At 37.0% G+C, this 19,003-nt stretch overlaps 1 protein-coding gene across 3 annotated transcripts in view; it reads left to right on the top strand.

Moving 5' to 3' along the window:
- The window catches only part of RASA2 (RAS p21 protein activator 2), a 119,453-nt gene extending 102,459 nt beyond the window's left edge, over positions 1-16,994 (top strand). For 2 of the 3 annotated variants that reach the window (XM_039248535.1, XM_039248536.1), the window contains exons 20-24: positions 8,860-8,942; positions 10,077-10,285; positions 10,983-11,086; positions 11,382-11,571; positions 13,931-16,994. In XM_039248535.1, the coding sequence (XP_039104466.1) occupies positions 8,860-8,942; positions 10,077-10,285; positions 10,983-11,086; positions 11,382-11,571; positions 13,931-13,961 (617 nt within the window). In that variant the 3' untranslated portion in view covers positions 13,962-16,994. Of the gene's footprint in view, positions 1-8,859; positions 8,943-10,076; positions 10,286-10,982; positions 11,087-11,381; positions 11,572-13,930 lie in introns of those variants that run through there. The other variant, XM_039248537.1, reaches the window with a different exon arrangement.
- The last annotated feature ends 2,009 nt before the right edge of the window (positions 16,995-19,003 follow it).

Consider the following 19,003-nt stretch of genomic DNA (forward strand, 5'->3'; position numbering starts at 1 on the left):
AAAAGTTATCTCTACACTCTACCATGGTCTGTTAAGTGTTCACTAGCATTATTTCTAAACAATGTACATACCTAAATTTAAAAATACTCAATTGCTTTATCCATTAGCTGATGGACATTTACGCTCTTTCCATAATTTGGCTATTGTTGAAAGCATGGCTATAAACATTGGGGTACATGTGCCCCAATGAATCAGCACTCCTGTATCTTTTGGATAAATTCCTAGTAGTGCTATTATATATACAATGGAATACTACTTGGCAATGAGAAAGAATGAAATTCTGCCATTTGCAGCAACGTCGATGGAACTGGAGGGTATTATGTTAAGTAAAATAAGTTATTCAGAGAAAGATAGATATCATATGTTATCACTCATGTGGAACTTGAGAAACTTAACAGAAGACCATGGGGGAGGGGAACGGGAAAAATAGTTACAAACAGAGAAAGGGGGAGACAAACCATAACTCTTAAATACAGAGAACAAACTGAGGGTTGTTGGGTGAGGACAAGGGAGAGGGGGAAATGGGTGATGGGCATTGAGGAGGGCACTTGTTGAGATGAGCACTGGGTGTTGTATGTAAGCAGTGAATCAAAGGAATCTACCTCCCAAACCAGGAGCACACTGTATATACTCTTTGATAGCCAACTTGACCACTAAATTATATTTAATAAATAAAAATATTTCATTGCTAAGAATGAAATCTTGTGTTTGCAACGATGTCGATGGAGCTAGAGTGTATTATGCTAAACGAAATAAGTCAGGGAAAGTGGGGGAAGGGCTAAATGGGTGATGTATGTTAAAGAGGGCACCTATTGTGTTGAGCACTGGGTGTTATATATAAGTGATGAATCACTAAATTCTACTCCTGAAACTAGCATTACACTATATGTTAACTAACTAGAATTTAAAAATTTGGAAGAAAAAAAATTAAAAGTAAAAAATTGACCAAAAAAATTTTCATTGCTAAAAAACAATGCTAACCATCTTCTGAGCTTTCAGCAAGTTGTAATCTTTTTGCTGGTATAGGACCTTGCCCCACTGTTTGGCTGCTGATTCATCGGAGTGGAAGTTGCTGAAGGTTGGGGTGGCTGTGGCAATTTTGTGAAATAAGACAGCTATGAAGTTTACCACGTCACCTGACTCTTTATGAATGATTTTTCTATAGTATGTGATGCTGCTTGGTAGCATTTTACTCACAGTAGAACTTCAAAATTGGAGTCAGTCTTCTCAAACTCTGCCTCTGGTTTATCAATTAAGTTTATGTAATATTCTAAATCCTTCATTGTCATTTCAACAGTCTTCACAGCACCTTCACAGGAATAAATTCCATTTCACAGAACAGCTTTCTTTGCTCCATAACAAGAAACTGCTCATCCATTTAAATTTTATCATGAAATTACAACAGGCCAGTCACATCTTTAGGCTCTGCTTCTAATTCTAGTTCTCTTGTTCCTTCCAACACATCTGTAGTTACTTCCTCCACTGAAGTCTTGAACCCCTCAAAGTTACCAGTGAGGGCTGGAATCAACTCATTTCTTCCAAACTCTTGTTAATGTTGATATTTTTTGACCTCTTGGCATGTGTCGTGAATATCCTTAATGGCATCTAGAATGGTAAATCCTTTCCAGAAGGTTTTCCATTTATGTTGCCCATATCCATCAGAGGAACCACTATGTATTTCTTAATAGCTGTGTATTTCTTAAATGTCAAGACTTTAAAATCAAAATTATTCTTTGAATCATGGGCTACAGAATGGATGTTGTATTTAGCAGCCATGAAACAGTCTCATTGTACATCTTCAAAAGAGTACTTGGGTGATCACCCTCCTACACTATTGGTGGGAATGTAAACTGGTACAGCCCCTCTGGAAAACAGTGTGGAGGGTCCTCAAAAAACTAACAGTAGAACTCCCCTATGACCCGGCAATACCACTGCTAGGAATTTACCCAAGGGATACAGGAGTGCTGAGGCATAGGAGCACATGTACCCCAATGTTCATAGCAGCACTCTCCACAATAACTAAAACATGGAAAGAGCCTAAGTGTCCATCAACAGATGAATGGATCAAGAAGATGTGGTTTATCTATACCATGGAATACTACATGGCAATGAGAAACAATGAAATCTGGCCATGTGTAGCAACATGGATGGACCTTGAGGGTGTGATGCTGAGCGAAATAAGTCAGGCAGAGAAGGACAGATACCATATGTTTGCACGTATAAGAGGATTAGGAGGAACTTAACTGAGGAACAGGGGGGAGAAGAAGGGGGGAAATGGTGGGGGAAAGGGAGAGGCAAACCATGAGAGACTCTTGAATGCTGACAAAAACTGAGGACTGATGGATGTCGTGGGGTAGGGGGGATGGGCATGGAGGAGGGCACTTGTGGGGATGAGCACTGAGTGTTATGTGGAAACTAATTTGACAGACTATTTGTAAAATAAATAAATATTTTAAAAAATGAAACCAACATATTCTTATAAAAAAAAAAAAGTACTAGGGTGATCAGATACCTTGTCAGTGAGCATTCATATTTTGAAAGGAATGTTTGTTTGTTTTTCTGAGCAGTAAGTCTCAACAGTGGGCTTAAAATATTTAGTAAACCATGTGGTAAACAGATGTGCTGCCATCCAGGCTTTGATGTTCCATTTGTAGAGCACAGGCAGAGTAGATTTAGCATAATTTAAAGGCCCCACAATATTTGGAACGGTAGATGAGCATTGGCTTCAACTTAGACTCAGCTACATTAGCTCCTTATAAAAGAGTCAGCCTGTCCTGTGAAGCTTTGAAGCCAGGCATTGACTTCCTTCTAATTATGAAAGTCCTAGATGGCATTTTCTTCCAATATAAACTGTCTTTATAATTACCTTTATTAATTATCTTAGCTAAATCTAAGTAACTTGCTGCAGCTTCTATATCAGCACTTGTTGCTTCGCTTTGTACTTTTGTGTTATGGAGATGGCTTCTTTCCTTCTTTTTCTGCTAGCTGCAAACCTTTCTTGTGGAGCTTACTCACTTCTGTTAGCCTTCATAGAATTAGAAAGAGTTAGGGCCTTGCTCTGGATTGGACTTTGGCTTAAGGGAATGTTGTAGCTGGTATGATCATCTGTGTTGACTCCTAAAACTGTTTCCATGTCATCAGTAAGGCTCTTTCAGTTTCTTATCATTCATGTGTTCACTGTAGTAAAACTTTTTATATTTCCTTCAAGAGCTGTTCTGTTGCATTCACAATTTGGCTAACTGTTTGGCACGAGAGACCTAGCTTTCAGCCTGTCTTGGCTTTCAACATTCCTTCCTCACTAAACTTAATAATTTCTAGCTTTTGATTTAAAGTGAAGCTACCACTGTTCCTTTCACTTGAATACTTAGAGGCCATTGTAGAGTTATTAATTGGTCTAATTTTGGTATTGTTAGGTCTTAGGGAATAGGGAGGCCCAAGCGGAGGGAGAGAGATAGGAGAATGGCTGGTTGGTGGAACAGTCAGAACACACAGCATTTATCAATTAAGTTTGCTGTCTTAGGTGGGCATAGTTCATGGAACCCCAGCACAATTACAGTAGTAACATCAAAGATCACTGATCATCATAACAAATACAATAATAATGGAAAGGTTTGACATATTGTGAGAATTACCAAAATGTGACACAGACACAAGGAGAATAGATGCTGTTGGAAAAATGTACCCGTAGACTTGCTTGATGCAGGGTTGCCACAGAGCCTTCTTGAGATTCTCTCTCCTCTCTCTCTGCCCCTTTTCCCACTCACTCATGCTCTCTCTCAAAATAAGTTAAAAAAATAAAAGCAACTGTTTAATGTAAAATTTACAACATTGAATTATACAGTAGTAGCAGAAAGGAAAGGGATAGAGCATATTATTGCAAAGATTTTATATTTTATGAGATGACAACATAATTTTAAGTAGACTGTAATGAGTTAGGGCTGTGTATTATCATCTCTGGGACAAAAACCTTTTTTTGAAAAAGTTTAGCCCACCCCTGTCCCTTACCCAAAAAGTAAATAAGTAAATATGGCAAGAGAGGAAGAACAATGGAGCGATGGATGGAATTGGTAGAAAACAAAATAAAATAAAAAATGGCAAAATGATTGCTTAAACACAACCTTATCAATAATTACAGTAAATGTAACATCGTATCTAAGATCAGGAGCAAAGCAAGGATTATCTACTCAATTCTATTCAACATTGTGCTGTAATAAGGTAGGACAGCACATCAGATTGTAATGTAAGTAAGCCCCCCCTCCAAAAAAAAGGGAAGGGAAAGAATGCAGGGGCACCTGAGTGGCTCAGTCAGTTAAATGTCTGACTCTTGGTTCTGGCTCAGGTCATAATCTCACTCTCACTCTCACTCTCCCTCTCTCTCAGAAAAGAAATAAACATTTAAAAAAGGCATACATAGGATATCGTAAGGAATCTTCAAAACAAGTACTTGAAGTACTTGAACTAATAAGTGAACTTAGTGAGGCCTTGGATACAAGATTCATATATGTAAATCAATTGTATTTCTGTAAACCAGAAGGAAACTGTTAGAAAATGAAAACTTAAAAATACATTCACAGGGGCATCTGGGTGGCTGGGCAACCAAGAGGTGTTGGACTCTTGGTTTCAGCTCAGGTCATGATCTCCCATTTCATGAGTTCGAGCCCTGCATCAGGCCCTTCGCTAAAATCGCGGAGCCTGCTTGGAATTCTCTCTCTCCCTCTTTCTCTGCATATCCCCTCTCTTGCTCTCTCTCTCAAAATGAATAAATAAAACTTAAAAATAATTTTTAAATAAAAATACCATTTATAGTAGTAGCTCCCTTTCCCCCCCCAAAAAAATATTTAGGAATAAATTTAAGCAAAGAAGTATAAGACCTCTGCACTGAAAACAACAGAACATTGCTAAGACAAAATAAAGGAGACATACATCATGTTTGTGGACTGGAAGATTCACTATTTTCTAAGAAGTCACCTCAAATTTAGCTCTTCGATTCACCTTGATTTTAACACAATGCTACTCCAAATCCCAGCAATCCCAGCAAGAGTTTTTTGTTTTTTGTTTTTTGTTTTTTTCGGTCGTATTCACAAAGTTGTAAGATCACTAATTCCAGGGCATTTTCATCACCCCAGATAGAAACCCAATACCCATTAGCAGTCACTCTTAATTCCTCCCTTCTCCCAGGTCCTAACAACCATCTCTTTACTTTCAGTGTATATGGATTTTCCTGTGCTGGGGATTTCATATAAATGAACTTTGACTTTTTTCACTTAGCATAATATTTTCTAAGCTCATCCATGATATGCGCTGAGTCGGTACTTTATTCCTTTTGTGGCTAAATCCATTGTATGGATATAAACCAATCTTGTTTATCCATTCATAAATTGGACATTTAGATTGTTTCCTGTATTTTACTACTATGAGTAATTTTGCTATGAACATTTATATACAAGTTTTGGTATGGGCATATGTTTTTTATTCTCTTGGGTATATATACGTAGGGATGGAATTGATGAGTCATATGATAACTCCTAACCTTTTGGTGGAAATAATGGAGATTTTAAATGAAACTGGGTTTCATTCACCTAATAGAGAGACTTAATGCACTCACATTTATTGTGATTACTATGATTACTGTTTTGTTTGCTTTGTGCTTTCTCTTTACTAGGCTTTTCTGCTTATTGGGTTTATTTTTCTTTTCCTGCCTTTTTATTGAAATAATCATGCCCATGCTTGCTCTTTATTGCATGCTCGTGTACTCTCTCTCTCTTTCTTCAGGGAATTTGGGCATCCTGTTTCTACTCTAAAATTAACAGACAAATTTAAACTTCCATGTTTATCTTAATGTATACAATTAATCAAAATCCCCATTCAGTTAGGAAAAGAACAGGATGCTTTCAATTCATTATTTTCCCAAGCTAATGGGAAAACTAATGAAGTCATCCGAAACTGTAATACTAGGTTCTTATTTTTTTTACCTTTATACATTACACTTTAACGATTCTCTATCCGTGCGTAATAGTTTTGCTGATTTCTTTGCCCAGCACTATTTCTTGCATAACACATTTGCCTTTTCCTGCATTTATTATTTATTTAGCAAGCATGCTTTCTGAAAGAATTATTTCAATAGGCATATGGCTGATAAACTTTCTGGGTCTTCACATATTTAAAAAAATGTATTTTACCCTTACTCTTCAATGATAGACTGGATTTAAAATCATTTTCTCTCAGAACTTTGAAGATATTACTCCATGGTTTGCTAGTTTATGTTTTTGCTGGTGAGAATTTTTATCAGTCTAATTCTGTCTTGGTTTTTCTCCCTAGAAACTTTTAGGACTTTCTTTAGTCTTCAGGTTCTAATATATTTGACTCCCTAGTGTGAGGTAATGGTCTTTTTCCTGCCATGCTGCTCAGCACTTGGATCCTTTCAATCTGAAGATTGCTACTTTTATCTTTGGGACATTTTCCTTTGTAATTTTCTCCTGAACACTCTGTTCTGTTTCTGGAATTCTTAGCAGGCATTGAAACTTCTAAATCTATCCATCACGGCTCTTTTAATTTTCTGTTTCTTTGTTCTTTTGTACTGTATTTTTGGAGAATCCTCAGTGAAATCTCCTCGTTGACTAACTCAACTTGCAATTCATTTCAGTTAATACTACTAACTATGAAGTTAACTCTAATGACATCACGATAGTATATGTGCCTGGGAGCAATGTTCTTTCTCTACATATGCTGTTAAAATTTGCCCAGAGATGAACAAATATAGCAATTCTGGAGTATGTGAATGCTTCGTGTATAAAACAAATCTAAAGATAGAAACTTTTGCAAAAATTTAAAATTCTCTGGAATCTCAGTGGTGCTACTCCACGTAGATCAGTACCCAAAGGAAATGTATCATATACCTCATTTCCTTAATTTGTTATCCTCTTTGTTGTAGCTATGTCTCTCCTCCAAGGTGCCGATTTTCCTTATTGTTTGGTGATCTTTTTGGTGATATGCTCCTCTTTGTGTTTTTATAGTCTGTTCACCTGCTTGAGTGTTCAGTAGCTTCCTGCCAATGATTGTGAGGGAAGTACAGGATAGGCTGCCAAGAGGCAAGTCTGCCTGTGCTTGTCTTCTGGTGTGGGTGCTCTCCCGCCCTCCTGACGGTCAGCGACTACCTGTGACATACCTTTGTGTTTGCAGCCTCAGTGGGCATCATTACTGCCAGAGCCTGGAACATAAACCTCTGCTGACTGCTGCTTCATATAATCTGAGGGAGGAGAAGCTCTCCCAGATGCAGCTTACCTATTAATCATCCTGATGTGTGTCTCAGTGTGTGTGTGTGTGTGTGTGTGTGTGTGTGTGTGTGTGTGTGTCCTTGTGTCTCCAGTCCCCAGCTGTCTGTGTCCCTTGACTCTGGCTTGAAGCTCTCTTCTGACTACTCCTAATTTTGCAGATGTCTTTTCCTTCTTGTGGTTCCGGCTGTGGCTTCCTTCAGTTTACTCTTCCCTCCCCACCGCTGCCATAAATTTGATCTTGTCTGCTTCCAGGAAACTGCTGATAGTTTTTTCTTATTTTCTCTTGCACTTACAATTTGTATTTGTTGAATTTAAATGTTGTTTCCTGAGAAAAGTTTTTCTTAACTACCCAATTTAAAGTAACTTCCCAATTACTTTCTATTATATCACCTCAGGTTATTTTCATTATAGCATTCATCTTGACCTAAAAATTGTCTTTGCCAAGCCTTCTAGACTTAAATGCAAACTTCATTAAAGGTCTTATATATTCTGTTTACTACTATATTCAAAGTAGTTAGAACAGTGTCTGGTATATAGTAGACATTAAATGTATGATAGTTGAATTAAGTAACTTTATCTTTTTTAAAAAATTTATATCACATCTGCATGAATTACACAAATTTTAGATTTTACACCAGCAACCAGGCTTAACAAATATTTTGGGTTAACCTCTCTGCACATATTTTAGGTTAACCTTTATTAACCAAATAACTGGCTTTGGTTAGAAAACTATACATGAATCCATGGACCAGTGTGAATGTAAAGGTCTTAACCTCTAGGACTTCAATACATATGTCACTAAACTCTATGAGAAGAAAAGCCAAGCTTTGATTTTTCAAAGAACTACATTACGAAATGACCAGGAAAAGTCATAACTATATTTGCTTATAGTTCTAGGACTATATGAGATACAGTCTGTTCTGGTAAATTGTGAATGGAAATGCATCATATCATCATGGTATAATGGAGTTCCTTTAGCAAACTCAAATTTCTAAATTCTTAAATTAAGTGAAGGATTCACTCTCCCAAAAGAAAGTTTTATTCCTGTTTCCTATTTCTCTTAAATTTGGTATCTGACCAGCCAGTATTTGATAGTAATGAACAATTTTTCAAATCATAGTTTTCAGGGGCAACCCCTTAAATATTAGATATTAAAACAGATCCACTTAGGAACAGCCTGATTTACTCCTTAGGTGAAAACTCCCTGAAAGAAAATTCCATGTCTGGGCAAGTTTTGAGCAGGCCTCTACTGCTAAGTATAATATTTTTTCAGCCCTCATATAATTGTTACAAAAGATAATATTTCAATTTTCTGCATTGAGGTCAAATTTCTTCCCATATATTTTCTTAAAAAATGTTTTAAACTTTATACTGGAAAAAGTAAAGAGGAAGTCACTTTATAGAAAACAAGCAAAATTTATCTGTTCTTTAAAACAAAGAATACTTACATGTGTATCTTTCAGAAATCTTAAGATTACCTACATTCCTGAAGAGGGTGAGCTTAAACCATACAGAATTAACCTCTCACATTTCTAACTCTGATGGAAATTATTTTAATTTTGTTCTACTTTTATTAATAATTTAGGCAAAGATGCAATTTATACGATTCCAGTGAAAAACATTCTTGCTGTGGAAAAACTGGAAGAGAGCTCTTTCAACAAGAAAAATGTAAGTTACATAAATATCATTTTAAAGCTTGAAATATATTGGTTGGAATTTTTTAAGAGATTGTTTTTGTATATGCCATTAATCATTAATATTTTATAATTGTTGGTTAGAACTGTGTCTTAAAATTGTCCATTACTGTTCCAGAAACTAAGGGAACATTGTGTGTCCATTGTAGTCAAATAAAAAACATTTTTACATTTATTTTTGAGAGAGAGTACAAGCAAGGGAGGAGCAAAAAGAGAGGAAGAGAGAGGATCCCAAGCAAGCTCTTCACTGTCAGTGCAGAGCCTGAAGTAGGGCTCAGACTCACGAACCCTGAGATCATTACCTAAGCCAAACTGAAGAGTCAGACACTTGACTCACGAACCCTGAGATCATTACCTAAGCCAAACTGAAGAGTCAGACACTTAACGAACTGAGCCACCCAGGTGCCCCCAAATAAAAAAAAATTTAAAAAAATTAATTGTCTGTTATTGTTGATGTCTTATATAGTCTGTCTGGCCTATTAAGTTAAAGGTACTTTTCAGTACTTCCCTAATCTGACCTCTCAACTTGATATTCAAGTCTTTAATAATATAGTCCCAACCAGTCTGTGCAATATTATCTTCTGCTGCCACTCAGTATACACTGTATACTCAAATTAAGATGATTTCCTGTTTCTCTGTATTTTCCCATTGCTTTGCCCTTATTCATACTTTTTCCTCCATCTGCAATTCCCACCCTTTATTTGTATATACATGACAATCCATTCTTTGGACATGTGTGGCTTCTAAAATTTATATTCTGTTGTACTACTTAGTACCATGTGACTCAGCTTGTCCTTGGAACTAACTTACTTGAAAAGTAACAATTCATGGGGCGCCTGGGTGGCTTAGTCAGTTAAGTGACTTTGGTTCAGGTCGTGATCTTCGCTGTTTGTGAGTTTAGGCCCCTCGTTTTCTCTGTGTGTGTCTCTCTCTGCCCCTCCCCCCCAAAATAAATAAATATTTAAAAAGAAAAGTAACAATTCATAAGATACCTTAGTAGCAGTTATCTAGCCAAGCAAACTTTATTTCTTTTGCATAACTTTTTCTTTCTGTACTGTGTTGGTTTTTAGACTCTGTTACTAACTTTTTATTTTAATTGCCTATGAAGATGTTCCAAGTAATACATATGGAGAAACCACTCTATGTCCAGGCAAATAATTGTGTAGAAGCTAATGAATGGATAGACGTACTCTGCAGGGTGAGCCGGTGCAATCAGAACAGGCTCAGTTTTTATCATCCATCTGCATATCTCAATGGAAACTGGCTCTGCTGTCTGGAGACCAGTGAAAACGCTCTGGGCTGCAAGCCATGTACTGCGTAAGTTTCTTTCTGATTAAAAAAAGCAATGTTTCAAGTATGGTATATGAATAGAAAAATTCATCCATAAAGTAGAACCAAGTATTAATACATGCTGCAACATGGATGGACCTTGAAAATATACTAAGTGAAAGAAGCCAGACACAGAAGCCATATACTGTATGATGACATTCATATAATGTATCCAGAACCAGTAAATTCATAGAGACAGAAAGTAATTCAGTGGTTGTGACAGGCTGGAGGGAGGGAGATTTGAGGAGTGCTCATGTATACAGTTTCTTCTTAGGGTGGTGAAAATTTTCTCAGATAGTGGTTGGCACAAGTCAAAAAAGCAGGGGCAGGATGGGCACCATTAAAATAGACACACCAGCCTGAGCAAGGAAGGACTCAGCATTCTCTTTCTAATTGTATGGAACAGGCACTGTAGCCCTATCGACTTAAGAAATTATACATTGCTTTTATGATGAAGCATTGGTGTTACAAAGATGATTTCTCTTTAGATTGGATTTGGATTAGAGTTGCATAATGACCAAAGTTCTCTTGGCCCCATTTTATTAGATTATCAAATGAGACTAGATATCTGAGGTTCCTTCTATGAAGTTCTATGGTTCTGTTTTCTAGTCTCAGGCCACCAACAGTTTTCAGCACGTTAACAAAGTGAAATTTGTCAATGTCTTTAATTTCATTTTTACCATAGAGGTGTCCCTGCAGACATCCAAATAGATATTGATGAAGACAGAGAAACAGAAAGAATTTATTCCCTTTTTACCCTCAGTTTACTTAAGCTGCAGAAAATGGAAGGTAAATATACAACTAAAATATTTTTATATAACCATGAAATACTCCTAGCTTTACCAAATTTTACTTATATGGATATTGATAAACTCCCAAGGGGGTGTTTTTCATAGGTATTCATGAAAATACTGTTTTTGCATAAATGTGTTGTTTATAATTAATAAAATGAAAGTATTTGGGTTACCTGTGCATTTCCAGCGGGATCTTCCCAGCTTGAAACACCTGAAAAGTTCTTATATATTCTAAAAACTACATTTATGGAACTTAGTTTTCTGATCAGAGATTTTACTGCTCTTCGTAGAGGCTTGTGGAACTATAGCAGTCTATCAAGGACCACGGAAAGAGCCTGATGATTATTCTAATTTTGTAATCGAGGATTCTGTAACAACCTTTAAGACAATTCAGCAAATAAAAAGCGTCATAGAGAAGCTAGATGAACCTCATGAAAAGTATAGAAAGAAAAGATCAACTAGTGCAAAATATGGGAGCAAGTAAGTATTTTTAAGATACTCTAAACACATTTGTAAACATTGTTTAAAATTAAGATTCCAGCTACTACTCTGTATGCACACCTGACATGCAGGCCTCTGCCTCCCTTCATCTTTCAGGACCCAGCTCAGAACCTTTCTCTTGTGTGTTAAGTTTCCCTGTCCACTCACACAGTGATCTTTGTCTTTGCAGCTCTGGTATTGTTTCATTATGTTGGTGCTGTACTTTGTCACCACTTTTAATGTTAAAATTAATTATTTCATTAAATTGAATACTTAGTAGTTTTTGTTTTGTCTTTACTGATCTTCTTAATATCTCCCACAGTGCCTTTTTTTTTTTTTTCCAATTTATTTCTAGGAGAGAGAGAGAGAGACAGCGTGAACAGGGGAGGGTCAGAGAAAGAGAGAGACACAGACTCTGAAATAGGCTCCAGGCTCTGAGCTGGCAGTCAGCACAGAGCCCGACGCGGGGCCCGAACCCACAAACCGCGAGATCATGACCTAAGTGAAAGTCGGACGCTTAACCGACTAAGCCACCCAGGCGCCCCTCTCACACAGTGCCTTATACATACTAAGTACTAAAAACAAAAAAGAAAATCAGCTGTGAAAATGCCAGAAGTGTTTTATAGTTGGTTCTTTGAACTCATCCCAGATGTAGGTAGATATTACAGTGGATAACAACAGCAACAACTGACACTTTATTAGGAGCTTATTCCACCACTGAGCACTATACCTAATGTTTTATATTTTCCATCCTATCACTTAGATTGTTTTTAGAATCCCCATTGATGTGGCTTAACCAATAGGAAAATTTTTAATCTCACAAATAAAGTCCTGACTTCCATAGCTGGTTAGTTCAGCAACTCAGCACTGTCATCAAGGACCATCCAGCCGCTAACCCATCCTCAGCAAGATGATTTCTGTCCTCCTCAGGCTTGTCTTCTTATGGTCACAGATGAGCTGCAACAGTTCACTATTTTTATATAATACCCAGAGGCACAAAGACCTATTTCCTTCTCACAAAGAAGAAAGAACCTTATCTAAAGTTACCCCCTGCTTTCCCTGGAATGCAGGGCTGCCCAGTACCAGCACTTAGAATCAGAGTTATGTTTGCACAGAGGTGAATAGGAGGGGTCGGTTTTTAGACCAGCAAACAAGTATGTGCCACAGTGTGCACACTCTCCCACATCCTCACATCAGCCATGGTTATATTCCCATTTCACAGCTAGAGACACTGAGGCTCAGGGAAATTAAGTGCTTTGCCCAGGGTCATACAGCTGATTAGTGAGGGGGCTTTGAATCCTGGTGCCACCATTTTAAGTATTCTTTAAAAATTATGTTATTATTTGGGCACCTGGCTGGCTCAGTCGGTTAAGCATCTGACTCTTGATTTCAGCTCAGGTCATAATCTCACAGTTTGTGAGATCAACCCCCACATTGGGCTCCATGCCGACAACATGGAGCCTGCTTGGGATTCTCATTCTCACTTTCTCTCTGTCTCTGTTTCTTGCGCACTCTTGCTCTCTCTCTCTCTCTCTCTCTCTCTCTCCCTCTCCCTCTCTCCCCCTTCCTCCCTCCCTCCCCCTCTCTCCCTCCCTCTCTCTCTCCCTCTGCCCCTCCCCTGCACAACATTCTTTCTTTCTCAAAATAAAATTTTTTAAATAATGTGATTATTAATTATATCTGTGATTTATGAACAATAAAAACAGTTTGACAGATGTAAATGGATAGAAGCCTCACTACATTAGAAAATTTATTGTAACCATTCACATCCTTTATGTTTGTTTTTTTAGTAGGCTCCATGCCCCAAAGAGGGGCTTGAACTCACGACCCTGAGATCAATACCTGAACCAAGATCGAGAGTCAGATGCTTAACTGAATCCTGTCTTGTCTATGTTACTGTAATTGGCTCTCTTCCAACAGTGCTAAAACAGTTTTCTTAGAGGCCCTGGAAATTTCCATCTGATCTCCTAGCCAATGCTTGGCCACCCTTCTTAAATAGTACCTATTTCCTCCCACATACACTGTACCTTTTCCCAGCTTTATCTTTCTTTATTAAAAAAATGCCAGTCTCTCTTATTCTAAATATCTTACTTTGTTTTATTTTCCCTATGCCAGAAAGTAAGCTCTGAGAGCAAAGTTTTGTCTATTTTGTTCATTACTATATCCATAGCTTCTAAAATATTGCCTTACATTTAAAAGATGGTCAGTAAATACTTACTGAATTAATGAAATAAGACTTGATGTGACAGATTGTCAGGGAGAATTATAAATACTTAATGGGTACTATGAGATAATTTGTCACTTTTATAAAATGTTCTATTTTCTGACTTTTGAAAATTGGTTTTCTTTTATTTTCTAGAGAAAATCCAATTGTAGGAAAAACATCTTAGAGTGTGACCAATTGATTCAGAAGAACTGGAAAATACTGTTTTTGTTGGAGTTTTTCAATTCATCATGTATTTTGTTCCTAGTATTTAAGAATGAACATTGGCTTCAGTGTCACCTGCATTCATATTGTATTTAATATTTAATAATTGAAAGTAACTGGGAATCCTGGTATTGATGCATTACTAGAGAATTTGAAATTCAAGATTCCCTTCATATCTTAGATGTCAAAAGCCATGTGTCTGCAGCTTCTTTTTAATAGAAAGAATCTTCCTAAAGAAGCTTTGTAACAGAAGAACTCCTCCATAGCAAGAAACTGTCTCTTCTTGTAACACTCCATGTTCTGTGGACCTTCACTACCATTAGTGCCTGCTCTATACTGCCAATGTTGTGTTTTACTAGAGAATCCCAATCCATGATAATTCAGAGCTTTCCGTTTAGTTCATCTAGACCCTCCCTCTTCAAAAAAGAAAAAAAAAAAGATTTTCATTTTGTCCATTAGTCATTACAGATTACATTAGGGACTTCAGAAAACTGCCAGAGCACCCTTAAAGGTTGGTAGATCCTTCTGTCTATTTAAAGATGGAAACAGAACCCAGACAGGAGGAGTCAGGGAACTTGTACTGTTTCATGCATCTTGTTTACATTTGAGATGAGTGATGGCAGATGAAATACAATGAGACCACTAAATTTTTATTGTTGTTTTAAATATCAGTACTCATTTTCTTCATTTGAGAGTTCGAGTTAACGTGACATGTAAGGACATCTCTTCTGAAAAAGAAGAGACAGGAAATGGTGAAAGATGGTGGTGGGAAAATCACTTGACTTCACCCATTATTCCATGTTATTTTAAGGGCCACCATGGGGACACCCTCCTCCTAGTGTGAGGTTGAAAGCTAACTCGAGAACAGTCACTCGGCGCACTTTAATAATCTGGGCTGCCTCAGATTATACTTTAGATACTCTGTGGTATCTAATCTTTATGATCAGTTGAATGATCAGTGTTTAAGTCTAGAAATAGTGCTTTCCTGAAAATGTTTATATTTCATTGCTGTTTTCTTATTGCCTGCTAGCCAAAAGGAGTTTGGGCAAGCAACTGTTTTAATTGTTTTTCCTTAATAATTTACTTTTATCCTAAAATCTATAATTGTAAATAAGCAGTCGAAGCAAGTTGCCTCCTTGAAGTTAAGAGGGATACACATTGCTTCATCAGTATTAAAAACCATGGTACCCTTATTTTGTCTTTTTAAATTTAAAACATTTTCTAAATGTGGTACTTTGAACCTTGGAGTATTTACATATTTCTGTTTAAAACTGTGACTTATTAATTGTAAGTCTAACTAGTAGTGCTTTTTTTGTTTTCCTGAGCATAAGCTATACTTCAGGATATACTTTGCCAATTATGTTATTGGTGAGTAATTGTTTTTAAATTATATTATTACTAGGGAATTTTTTTTAAAGACCATTGGCACACAGTCAAAGGTGTTCCATAATTGATTATAACTAAGCAATGTATTTCTCTAAATGACTTGTTAAAATCAATTGGTTTTATTTAAGAATTTGTCCTAGTCTCCATTATGGTAGGTTTATTCCTGACCTGTTAAAAACAAATTTGAAAGATTCCTTTAAATTTTATGAGCTTGTATATTCCATAAATTACACTGATTTATAAATGTGAAGGAACTTAACCATTTAATAAATTTCTCATTGTTGAATTTCATTCAGATTGAAATTTCCTTTTAAGAGTCTCGGAGATGTCTACCTGAAAATGACATGTGAGCATTGCCAAGTACCACTCATTACTCTTTAGTGACTGTTTTAGCCCTCTGCTAGTTTTTCAAGGCAAAAGAAATATTTTTCTAATATTTCTGATATCAAATCCCCGATTATGATTGTTTTTAAAGAGTATGGCATTATCAAAGGGACCAAGGCTGTGTGTGAATACATAACTCTGCATTTGAAGGGAAGAGTTCAGTCATATAGTTTTTTTTTCCACTTGACACTTTTAAGCAGCCTACTTGACTGGAATTAACCAGTTTGGCACAGCCTAAAAAAAAGTAATATGAAAGTAAATGAATTTTCTTTGAAATCTTCTGAAATTAGAGACCATGTCAGTAGGACCTGAAGATAATACTTGCTTCCAAGGGCCTCATTCCTCTGATGTTATTTGTGAGTACTTTGATTTTTGCTATGTGATGTGCTTTCTCTGCCTTTTCCACCCTTGAAAAAATACATGGCAGCTCACTTCACCCTAAAAACTGAAAACACCTAGAAGGACGGAAAAGGATGATTTGGAGAAACTCTTGCCATAAATGCCAGTTCTGGTTCTTAGTTTAGCCATTTCCATCAGCTGCGGTTTTGGTGATTTTTTGTTGTTATTGTTTGTTCTTGGTTTTTTTTAGTTTTGTGTTTTAATAGTCATGTAGTAAGATGATGGCAATAGCAAAGTTTTTTACTCCCAGGAATACATTTTATCAAAGTGAATGATTTTATTTGCCAAAGAAATATGTTTTAATGTCACGGGTAATGGCCAGGTGTCAAAACTAGGCTTTCCTTATTATTAAAAAAAAAATGATGAATGATGAGGCTTTTGTTTGTTTCTGAAGCCTAATTTCATTCATATATCAGAAAGACTCATTAGTGCCAGGTTTTAGAGAAAATATTTTTTCTTTCTTTCTTTCTTCTTTTCTTTTTTTTTTTTAGTAAAAGCACCTTTAATTTGTTCTAATGGTACATCCTGTAATGACAATGCTACAAAGTCTTTTAGGTGTCCTTACAGTATGTGAAAAATACAGGACTCATTCTAGAGTTAATTACCTGTCTTGACTGATATTATTGGCTTCCATTTTTATTAACTTGGAATTAGTATGTTGCTAGTAAATATTGGTTTTTACAGTGTCCAGTTTGAAAATGTAAGTTATCAAAACTTTAATGTAGTGAATTTGTGTAACCATGTTGTATTGTTGAGAATGTATTTTTATTTAAATTTTATTTTCTTATCAAGAGTATTATAAAAATTAAAAACTTTTGTAACTGTCGCTTGGAAATAACTCAAATAAATTACAGAAAGCCTGTCTATTCTTTGTGAGACCTCACTTTCTTACTCATTTAAGAATTCTGCTTGTTTAAAATCAGTGTACATTGCCTATTAGTGGGGGAATAGCAAGTGTGAGAAGTCCTCAGTAACAAGGAAGAGTAAAGCAATGTGGAAAGGGCTCAGATTCTTCTCTTGCACTTAACTAGGCTGGTTTTTGATTCACTGTGGTCCTTAATTTGCTTATTCATTCAACAGACTTGTTCTGAGGACCTACAGTGTCAAGGCACCGTGCAGGATTCCTTCATTCCCGATAGCCAGGCACATCTGGTGTGCAGGAATATATTCCACTCCTGTCTAGGTAAATCGTTTAGAGCTGACTTTTCCAGCCTCTGTTAGACTTTAAAAAAAAATTTTTTTTTTTAATGTTTATTTCTGAGAGAGGCAGAGAGCATTAGTGGGGCAAGGGCAGAGGGAAAGGGAGACAGAATCTGAAGCAAGCTCAAGGCTCTGAGCTGTCATCAGAGAGCCTGATGCAGGACTGGAACTCATGGGCTGTGAGATCATGACCTGACCCGAAGTAGGACGCTTAGCCTACTGAGCCAACCAGGCACCCCTAGACTTTTTAATCTACGTTCTACTTTTCTCAAAAAAATTGGCATCAGAGCTTTTCTTGTTACTCAGATCCTGCATACTAGCCTGCCCTGTAGATTGACCTTCAATGCAGTCCTTCTGGATGTTAGGATTTGACCATGTTGTGCCATTTTGCTGAATTGTCTAGAGAATATAAAGTCACAGAACCAAAGACTGGGTTAGTGGGTAGCTTGTGCCCACAATGAGAGAAGACAGAACACTTCCCTGTTAGTGCCACAGCAGCCCTCTATCCATGTCTAAATGAACCTCCATAAAATTTAGCCGCTGTGACTCCAAAAGAGTTTAAGGTTAATAAAGAGGAAAAAACAAGGTTCTGAATATCTAGGGATCTTATTTTTACTAAAACACCAGAATCCTGCTCATACTAGCTCATGTATTAGAACTTGTCAAAAACATCAGTGACTTCAAGTTACAGCCTGTGATGTAAACAAGCTAGTTCTTTGACGAAAGAGTGTCTTAGTTTTCCCTTTCCAAATTGCGTGATTCCAAAAGACGAGATACCTGTCAAGTAGAGCCCCTTGGAGTGAGCAGCAGAATGTGAAGATGTGGCTAGCGCTGCTGGATTCTAGATTGCTGATGCTGCTACTCCCACAGCTGTGGCCTTCAGAGAACAGCCTTTCTTGGTAGACAGACATGCTTCAAAGTCAGCTGACCAGTGTTGAGAGACTTTTGGTCTTGAGTCCTCATAGACATACTTACTTGAGGTTTGGTCTTTCGTGCCATTTGTTTTGGCATTTCACTTTTTAGCTTGGTGACCTCATTTGCACCATATTTTAAACTTATGCCTATATTTTATGTTAATGGCAGAAATGGTGTAACCTGTTTAAAGTCCTATCAAAATTTGTTTTCTGCCTTGTATTTCAAATCCTCTTTGTTTTGTACAACCTTTGTGCCTTCTTTGTGTGGATCTACGTTTTGACATGGAATTTAGTCCTTAGGTATAGAAAGCTTTTGCTCCTCAAGGAAGAATTCTTCTGGCTATAGTGAACAACATCGTTTTCCAAATTTAGCATATTCCTTAACTAAGAACTGAGAAAGCCACACAGCCTGTTAAGCCTGTTAAAGAAGCATTCTTCATTTTAGACGGATTCTCAGTGCAGGATGGGGTATCAGTGGCCCCCAAGGAAGCATATCAGAATCTCCCAGAGGAGACAGAGGGCTCAGGGAAGGGAGGGCACATAGTTTGAAAAGGCATAGTCATTGTTAAAATTTTACACTCAAAAATACAAACACACATCCGTTTTTGTAATTCACGTTACCAAAACAGCTCAACATAATCTTACTGACACAGATGCATAGGTGGGACCATGCTTCTCGCCTGGAGCCCCTTTTTAGTATGGAGCCTGGAATATTTGTGCT

The sequence above is a fragment of the Hyaena hyaena genome, unplaced genomic scaffold (assembly GCF_003009895.1).
Source record: "Hyaena hyaena isolate Hyena2069 unplaced genomic scaffold, ASM300989v1 scaffold_311, whole genome shotgun sequence".
Classification (NCBI taxonomy): Eukaryota; Metazoa; Chordata; class Mammalia; order Carnivora; family Hyaenidae; genus Hyaena; species Hyaena hyaena.